The sequence below is a fragment of the Ranitomeya variabilis genome, chromosome 4 (assembly GCF_051348905.1).
Source record: "Ranitomeya variabilis isolate aRanVar5 chromosome 4, aRanVar5.hap1, whole genome shotgun sequence".
Classification (NCBI taxonomy): domain Eukaryota; kingdom Metazoa; phylum Chordata; class Amphibia; order Anura; family Dendrobatidae; genus Ranitomeya; species Ranitomeya variabilis.
In genome coordinates, this window is record NC_135235.1 from 495734409 (window position 1) to 495744526 (window position 10118).

At 42.1% G+C, this 10118-nt stretch overlaps 1 protein-coding gene across 3 annotated transcripts in view; it reads left to right on the forward strand.

Annotated features, from left to right (window-relative positions):
• Positions 1-9388, forward strand: part of TP53INP2 (tumor protein p53 inducible nuclear protein 2) — a 29100-nt gene extending 19712 nt beyond the window's left edge. For 2 of the 3 annotated variants that reach the window (XM_077251972.1, XM_077251973.1), the window contains exons 3-4: positions 3038-3353; positions 5026-9388. In XM_077251972.1, coding sequence (XP_077108087.1) covers positions 3038-3353; positions 5026-5275 — 566 coding nt within the window. In that variant the 3' untranslated portion in view covers positions 5276-9388. The remainder of the gene's footprint in view (positions 1-3037; positions 3354-5025) is intronic. The other variant, XM_077251974.1, reaches the window with a different exon arrangement.
• The last annotated feature ends 730 nt before the right edge of the window (positions 9389-10118 follow it).

Sequence of the window (10118 nt, forward strand, 5' to 3'; positions counted from 1 at the left end):
TCTCCTATCTACTACTCTTTAATAAATTATCTTTTATATCACAGTCCAAAAAAAACAAAACAAATCAAAATCTGCTATATGCTTTCCAAAAAGGTAGAGACAATCTAAAACTAGGTAGAAAGAATTTTGGCTGCCTCCAGTTTCCTGCCAGGGGAACTGTATACGATTTTAGTCTAGCATTCAATGTATAACCGCATACATTGAATAGGTTGCCCCACAAACAAACAGCACATTTTAATTGATTGATCTTAGAATAAAGTTCCACAATTTGCTGTTAGGGAAAAAAAAAGAGGGGGGAAAAAATGTTCCTGTGCGTGCAGAGATCTGATAAATGTGCCCCTAACATGTGCCGTATCTCACCATGCAGAGCTGATCCAGTTCACGGTTAATACATGCCACAGCTCCTGGCCAGGGAAATATTCAGAAATCCCTTTTGATGTGAGTATGCAGATGAAATAGCAGGAGTTTGCAGCTGCTACTTTGTCAGGTAACACATTTCCCTGCCTGTGTTATCATAGGAGTGAGTGTTTCTGCCTTGTACCGGTTTTGTGACCTCATCATAAATGAAGTCCAAGATATATGGGCTCAGCGGTTGCTGGAGCTCCGACATCACTGACTTGATTTATGATGAGCTCAGAAAGCTGGAGACGCAGCATAAACACTTGCTCCTGTGATAAAACAGGCAAGTAAATGTATTGCCTGATAAAGTAGCAGCTGCAAGCCCCTGCTATTTTGTCTGTATAGGAACTTATCATACGTGACTTTTATGCTTCTTCCCCTGGCCAGGAGCTGGGGTATGTGACGTCCATGAACTGGAGCAACTGTACGGTTGGGCACAGAAAATAACAATACATGACAATAAGAGCTCATTTATAACATTATCTCAGCAAAGGAACATTTTGTTTTATACACATCCAACTGTGGAACTTAATACTCGCAGATCTATTGGTTAAGATGTACTTTGTGGGGCAACCCCTTAAGCACCCTCTAGTGGAAGCTGTAGGCAGACAGTATTTTATTTTTAACGCTATATCTATGCAAAGGATTTGAAACAGTGTATCAGAGAAACAGAACTCCGATTTAAAAAAAATAAAAAAATCTCTATCTATATATAATTTATTTATTTATTTTTAAATCAATAGACTGTATCCGTATGACATTAAAGCATAAAAAAACTCACTTTAAGTTTAATCAAAGAGAGACACTTTGTACCACTACTGTATATCATGTTACAAATGGGTGGTCTTATTAAAAAGTAAAAAAAATAAAATAATCCCCTTGCGGCCCCTGCTGTTCCTCAGCTCTGCTGCTTGTGTGCCCTGCTGATCAATTGGTAGCAAACTAACTGCAGCAGTAAGGTGACATTGCCTCTTGGTCTTCATGCCTCTTCTCCTGTTGGGTACACGGGTAGTGGGATGGAGAAATGGTAGGGCACAACCTGTTGGTGAGTATGAGAATGGCTGTATAATATTATTATTTATTATTATGCTTGACTAGTTTGTACCATAACATACAGTAGTGGACACTCTAGTAGAGCATATGTATGGGCGCTGTCAGATGGCCATATAAATCGGACCACAATGCACGGAAATGGCTGGCGGCTCGTCCCACCACAAGCATAACTGCTTTATAGAGCCGCGGACAATTCAAATTTGATCTTGCCCTGATTTATACGTCAGTCAGACTGCTCCCTCAGACAGCCATACAGGGTTAAACTGTGGGTTCTAAGGAAGCAATATGTTGGACTACATATTGTACCTGATATTTCTGGAGAGGACATTATTGAGAAGTACAGTAATATGAGCTGTAGACCTTCTGCCTTCCACGTCTTCTCTCCAGTTTGACATCGGGGACCATATGTATCACATAAACTTTTGGTTCTGGGAGTAATACAGTGGCACCTTTTAAGTATCTGAGTTTAACCCTTTATAACTAGATATTTTATGTGCTTGTCTTTTTTATAACTTTTATAACAGGAATACTTTTTTCCTTGTGACTGATTTGGCTCAATACATTTTGTGGAGACCACATGTTTATGATTTTGTTTAACATGCCTTTGTTCTGGAGATACCGAGGTTAGAACAATATGTGCAATTGATTAATTTGCTCCCATTGCCAGTACTGGTTCTGCTAATTCTCTGCATAGGCCTTTAACGGGTTATGAAGCATGTTACTATTATTCTCTAATGTTACCGTAGCTTAGAAGCCTCCTAACTAAAGAAATAGAGTGAAAATGACCTTCTGATATGTCATAGATACATGTGAGGTCACATCGGTGAAGGTTATAGTTTGCATCAGTATTTATTACTAGAAATTAAAGAATACTTGAAGGCAGCAGTACTAAAAGGGTTTAAAGTGTACGTCATGTTATCCAGTTGAATTATATTAAGAGTTCTTAATCTGTGAAGGGCAAGAATGCAAAAGTAATGATGTGTATTACGCTGAACATACACATTTGGTGTACATCCTCATCATTAGGCTGTAATCAACCGACAATCTAATGTATAGGGGTCCACTGACAATTCCTCTTACTGCAGGTGTCACGGGTACCGGGATCGGGTAGTTGGACTCCTGCTGCCTGATCCTCCTGTTCTAAGCTCCCGCCAGGTGTTTGGGAGTAGCTTACTCAGGTCTTTCTACTACAGATGCGAGCGCACGCTCGACTGAGCTGAGCATGCACGTCAGTGGAGGAGTTTGAGAGAAAGAAATAGCTGATAAGTGTTGTTCAGCTATCTGATGTATATGGCCAGTTAATTGCACACTTTATACTTGCCTTGATATCTCCAAACCAAAGGGTATGACCTGTCAAATGACTTATAAGCAGCATATCTTGTATAGACAGATAATTTTGAGAATGGGAGTTAATAGGCAAAACAAAAATCATTGGTAAGGCTAGACACCTATATAATGTCTATAATGGTTTTCATAACTAATAACTTCCCCATCCTTTTTCCCATTCCCTACCCCTTCTTCTAACACTGTATGTGTGTGGTCCTCCATTTCCTCCACTCCTAACTTGACTCCTTGGCCATATCAGATAGCTACACCTTAACCTCAAGTGGGGAAGATGTGGCAGAAGGCCAAACGGACAGCATTGACTCCAGCCCACTGCCACACTCCCTGGGTGAGAGGATTGGTTGGTCCATACCCCCCCACCCACCCCAATCGATGGACGAGAGCTGGTTCGTTACCCCTCCCCCCTGTTTCACTGCAGAGGGTCCTGGCCACAATGCGGTTGGATGCAGCCCGCTAGAAGACCTCCTGATTGAGCACCCCAGCATGTCCGTATACATCACCAGTGGCAGCATCGTGGTGGAGCAAGAAACCAATGAAATAACCATAACCAGAGACAGGTATGTAATATACATTTACAATAGATATGTATTGTACAAAACAAAGGAGAAAAAGTAGGTGGGGAACAGTTTCTAAACTGGAGGTAAAACAAGGCAATTATCCTCATTATGGAGTGATAGGCTTGGAGTAGAAGTTAGAGGTTGGGGTAAACGGCACACCAGATAGAAATGGGTTTAGAGGTATCCTAAAGGTACCTTCACACGAAACGACATTATAACGATATCGCTAGCAATCCGTGACGTTGCAGCGTCCTCGCTAGCGATATCGTTTCGTTTGACACGCAGCAGCGATCAGGATCCTGCTGTGATGTCGCTGGTCGCTGAATAAAGTCCAGAACTTTATTTGGTCGTCCGATCGCTGTGTATCGTTGTGTTTGAAAGCAAAAGCAACGATACCAGCGATATTTTACACTGGTAACCAGGGTAAACATCGGGTTACTAAGCGCAGGGCCGCGCTTAGTTACCCGATGTTTACCCTGGTTACTAGCGTAAAATGTAAAAAAAACAAACAGCACATACTCACATTGCGTCCCCTGCAGTCTGCTTCCTCCTCTGACTCAGCGCCGCAAAGTGAAAGTGAAAGCAGCACAGCGGTGACGTCACCGCTCTGCTCTCACTGTACGGCGCTCAGTCAGTCAGGAAGTGGACGCAGGGGGACGTGAATGTAAGTATGTGCTGTTTGTTTTTTTTAGATTTTACGCTGGTAACCAGGGTAAACATCGGGTTACTAAGCGCGGCCCTGCGCTTAGTTACCCGATGTTTACCCTGGTTACCAGGGGACCTCGGCATAGTTGATCGCTGGAGAGCGGTCTGTGTGACAGCTCTCCAGCGACCAAACAGCGACGCTGCAGCGATCGACATCGTTGTCGCTATCGCTGCAGCGTCGCTTCGTGTGAAGGTACCTTAATACTTTCTATAAAGGTACCGTCACACTAAGCAACGTCGCCAGCGATCTGTGACGTTGCAGCGTCCTAGGGAGCGATATCGCTGTATTTGACACGCAGCAGCGATCAGAATCCCGCTGTGAAATTGCTGGTCGCTGCTAGAAGGTCTGCACATTATTTGGTCGCTAGGTCGCCGTGTATCGCCGTGTTTGACAGCAAAAGCAACCATACCAGCGATATTTTACACTGGTAACCAGGGTAAACATCGGGTTACTAAGCGCAGGGCCGCGCTTAGTAACCCGATGTTTACCCTGGTTACCAGCGTAAAAGTTAAAAAAACAAACAGCACATACTCACCAGCGCGTCCCCCAGCCTCTGCTTCCTGACACTGACTGAGCGCCGGCCCTAAACTGAAAGTGAAAGCACAGCGGTGACGTCACCGCTGTGCTGTTAGGGCCGGAGCTCAGTCAGTGTCAGGAAGCAGAGGCTGGGGGACGCGCTGGTGAGTATGTGCTGTTTGTTTTTTTAACTTTTACGCTGGTAACCAGGGTAAACATCGGGTTACTAAGCGCGGCCCTGCGCTTAGCAACCCGATGCTTACCCTGGTTACCCGGGGACCTCGGCATCGTTGGTCGCTGGAGAGCGGTCTGTGTGACAGCTCTCCAGCGACCAAACAGCGACGCTGCAGCGATCGGCATCGCTGTCGCTATCGCTGCAGCGTCGCTTAATGTGACGGTACCTTTAGGTCATAGAAAAAGCCTTGTAACGTCTACCCCTCTTTTCTGCAGATCACCGTCCAAAACCAGAGTGGAGCGTCGCACACCCCACCATGCCAGCTCAGTTGCTGCCAAAGCCGCTATTTTAGGAAAAGTGGGTCAAGTCTCAAGGATCCAACGCGCCAAAGCTATGGTGGATAAGCGCAAGCTAGGACGTAAAAATCTACAGAGGCAGAATCTGGCGCGGGAGTTCCAGGGTCGCAATGCAGTGCGGCACCGCAATTATATGTGCCAACCAAGGCAGCGCCAGTGCAACCACTGACCTTTTAGCTTGTTTACATGAACATGGGCATTATCTTTACCCAGAATTCTCCTGTCCTGCCTCATGGGTTGGCAATACCGTCTCATGTATGTATGTATGTATATATATATATATATATATATATATATATATATATTTTTTTTTTTTTCCCTTACCCTAAGCACAAGACCACCAGTCCCCATTGTTTTCATCGTTTTCCCAGTAGTAAACATACCCCAATGACAAGGGTGCTGCAAGTACATAGATTTTCCAGCATCGTTCTTAAGGGAAAAGGTAATCTATACAGTTTGCTGAGAAGTTACCCGAACCCTTGAAAGGCAATATATTTATTTCATTATGTTCAGTTATTATGGTCACACCCAATACTTTAGTCATTGTACAAAAATGTATTCTTGTTATTCGTGTTAACATTGTCTATTTCAGAAATGTTGTCCCTAAACTCTAGTGCCCAAAGGTTTGGCATGTTGCAATACGTACGGTTATATATGAGTCCAAAGGTTAATTGGGTATTTATGACTGGCCTGGCCAAGGCCTCATACAATCCATTTACAATGAATTTTTAGGAGAAACAGATGAACCAAGTTACCCCTCACATGGTCTATTCTATAAACACTGAGTACATAGGTGATGGCACGCAACATACACATCAGATTGCTATAAAGTGACCATCAAGTACACTTCCAACATGTACAGCGAGGTTGTACTGTGTTCCCTTCACTTGCCAGAGGGACCTGCAATGCTTGGCATCAGCAGAAAGTGGTCGCAGGTTGACGTTGGTAAGTGGATGTAGATAAACTGGATAGGAGTGAAGGGATTTGGGACAGATGGGTAATCTGATGAGCCTGACTTGATATAACGGTAATAAGAGAGAGATGATGGTTAGTACGTAAGGCTGCTGTTCAGACTGATGAAGTCAGAACAATTGTGGAGTACAAAAAAAAAAAAATCTACTTGACTATTTCCGTTATATTTTAATCTTTTAGTTTTTTTTTAGCAAACAATTATATATTTAATTTATATATTATATATACTACTGTCCTATTTTAATACTGCAAGCATCAACACTATTAGAATAAAAAATGCCTCTCCTTAAAATGGCACTGGCCTGATCCCAATGTCATTGTCCAGTATTGCAGCTTAACCTAGCCTCAGTTTAGTCACTTGACTGGGGCAGAGCTGCAATACTAGACCCAACCTGGAGCAAAAGTGGTGCTGTTTATGAGGGGGAAAAAAAGATTTCGTAAATCTTCCTATACTTCCCCTTGTATTAACTGAAAAGCCACATAGTGATTACTCTCCGAACCAGGTCCAGGCTCTTCGTTTGTTACAGCAGCCTTCCTGTCATGCGTAAGAGGACAGCGCCCAAGCATTGCATGTCCCTCATGTACTCAGTGTGTGTACCTTGATTTAGAATGATGGTGTTGGGGTTCATGTACATATATCTGTTGTGTCTGGTTCAGGCATCATTGCCCTGATGGAAAAGTTGTGCACTGTTCCAACGTCCATCGAAGAATCAAACACTGCATCAGACTTTTCTTGATCCGGCCCAACAAATGTTCTGATGCAGAAATTATCCCATTGAAATCAGTAGGGTCAGGGGACAATATAGAATGGCAGCAGCTATGCGGTTACTTGCCATGGTGAATACCGGACCGTGCTGTTGTCTCTGCCCCAGCACTATGTCCAAGTATACAATCTCTACCCATACCATTCAGGCTTCTAGCTGGTGACTGGTATTGGTATGATGCCCTGGCAAAGGAGCCATCATGGCTGCAGACTCCTCCTAGGATTCACATATACAACATTGTACAATTAACCTTCTTAGAGCTGTTAACCTTGTGAGTGCACTAGCACAGAGACGGTGTCACGGACAAAGTTATGACAGAACAAACCTATATCCTGGTAGTGACCTACCCGACAGACTTGTATATAATCACTTCAAAGGTGCTTACTAGAGTAACGTCCTCTAATAGCGTGTACATATTTTAGAACACTATGAAGCATGTGTGAGTATTTGACGACAGCGTTTTCACAAATGAGAATATGCACGGTTGGCGTGATCCATTAGATGCCTCACCGCTACCAGATAGATGTTTTGCTTCATTTTCTTTTATAAAGGACTTCTGTGAATGATGTGTCAACTCGTTTTAGAAGAATTGTGTGCATGTGTGAAGAAGTGTACATTTCTGTGTGGACTCAGGGACCCCATCAACTAGTGAGGAAGCTATCTGGATGTGTGTGACATGAAACATGCTTATCCCCCTACTCGCACAACAGGCAGTCATTTTGGGTGTTTAGCCAATTGCCTATCCATTCTGTTGGAGATGGTGACATCACAGACTCTGCAGTCTATGGGCCCAATTCATGAAGGTATTTTGCCAGAATTCTGGTGGAAAACTCCTTTAAATGTCACAAAACTTGTGTATCTCCATGACTTGAGTAATATTTCTGGTGGAGATCCACCTACTTAGGTGGTGTGTGCGTCTTATCCTACTCGAACAGAACCTTCATTAATATTGGTATGAAAAGGGCCCTACATATTGGCCTGGCCCTCAAAATCACTGCCTTGAGTGTGTAGGCTCCAAGTCCACTTTATCATGGATATTAACCATGTTGTAACTGTTGAGCTATATTTGGCTCGCTTACTTCAGTGGCAGATGTTTTGCTAACCCCCTCTGACACTGAAAGGGCAGCCATTTTCTCAAGAGAGATAATACTCTTCTCCATCCATTTTGTTGCGGTGGCTAAATGCTACTTACATCTTCATATACTTGTTCGGTATGACTAGTAAACTTTTTTTTTTGTATTTTGTACAAGGAAATTCTATCCTCTGTTCCTGGTCTTTATTTCAAGCCCCCCGTTCTGCCAAAGAATAAGACTATAAACTCCAGCCACGGCATTGTCCACATCAGTAGGGGTCAAGGTGGTGGCAATCTCATGACATATCTACATGACTAATTCCTCAGTTGTCTCCCAGCCCTATCCACTTTTGAGCAGATGCAGATATAGGAGACTTTGCTGCCGGTATCTGGGCATGTGCCATATGGGCCGGGAAAGCACACACATAGGTAAAGAGTGACCATCACCATCTTGATTTCTATGGATGAAGAGTGTGACACATTCAGTATTTACCATCCCATCCATGAGCAGTAGGAGGTTTCAAAAGAAGACCTGGGGCAAGTTTAGCACTTTCTGGCATAAAACAAAGGTTTCTTTTTTTTTTTTTAGCAACTCCCTTAATTATATAATGACCCCATTAATGTCAAGTACTGAATTGATTATTGCAATGATAGCATAACTTTTTGAGTGGCGTTAAAGCATAAATTCATGCTTCAATTATATAAGCTGCTGAATATTCTAGTGAAAAATTTAGGTGGCAGTTTAATCCAGATCATATGAGAAAATATCAGCCTGAATATATGGCCAATGTTCACACGATCCTTTTTTTGATCCTTTTTTTTTTTCAGGTCCTGATTTGGAAAAACCGCAGTGCAAAACAGCACTGCTGATTTTCCGACTGTTTCTTCTGCGGATTCCTCTGCGGGTTTTCAACAGCACTTTCCTATTGGTGCATGTTGAAAACAGGAGCGGAATCCGCAGAAAGAATAGACATGGTACTTCTTTTTTTCTGCAGGCAAATCCGCGCGGATTTGCCTGCGAAAAAAAGGATAGTGGGCACAGCGGTTTTTGTTTTCCATAGGGTAACATTGTACTGTACCCTGCATGGAAAACGGCTGCGGATCTGCAGCCTAAAAACAGCTGCGGATCCGCAGCAAAAAAAGGATCGTGTGAACATGGCCTTACACTGTTTTATCCAAAAAATCACAAAAAATGCAAATTGAGGACTGAAATTACAGCAGTGTGAATATCCTCTTTCAATTTTTTTTTCTTTTATAATGTGTACTTATGTGTACCAAACATGGTTATTTTATTCTTTCCCTCATCTGCTTATTGAAGGAACCTAAGAAAAAGACACCACTGTAAAACTATATTTTCTCTCCTTTAAAAAAAAACAAAAAAAAAACAAAGATTAATATATTAATGTGTAACTTATAATTAGCATTGCTTTTCTGCTGTGTAAAATAAATACTAAACTTGGAAAAAAAAAGTAAACTGATACCCTACAATTAATCATAGGATATAGTAAACTCTAGATTTTATTGAATGAATTATATTTAAAGTGTGCAAGTTCCATCACAAGATGATTTGCTGCACACACATAAAAAAAAGTCAATTTAATATTTTTTCTGCAATTGAAGCTTAGCCGTACTCTACAACCTGTCAGGTTACTTTCACTGTATTTAAGACATACTACTACTATTACTAGGGACAGATCAACTGCGAATATTTTACTTGTGTGGCAAATATCATCTAGATAAATTCTAACATGTAGAGTCAATCTCCATTGCACTAGTTGCATGCATATAGTTATTGGCATTGCAAGCCTTTTACAGATTTTTTTTTCTCCCTCTTTTTGTAGACCCATAACTTCTTGGCTATCTAGCTAGCAACCGTGTACTCTCCCATTGCTGACCTCAGCACGGGAAGTTCCATCAACTATACAATATACTGCCATTCCATGTTATTCAGACTTGTTTTAGCTCACTCCTATTCAGCCACAAGGAAACAGGAACAAAACAAACATAAAGATCATGAAGGATAAACATACCAAAAAAGGCCAAAATGAAATTCCAATAGTTCTCATATATTTGCATACTGAAAGTGTGTAGCAAGCCGTATAGTGATATGTTGACAGGTCACTGAGTACCCATATGGATACCTCCACTAGGACATAATTGGCTTTCACATATACCATTCATTGTGTTGTGGGTAGAGGGGTGCA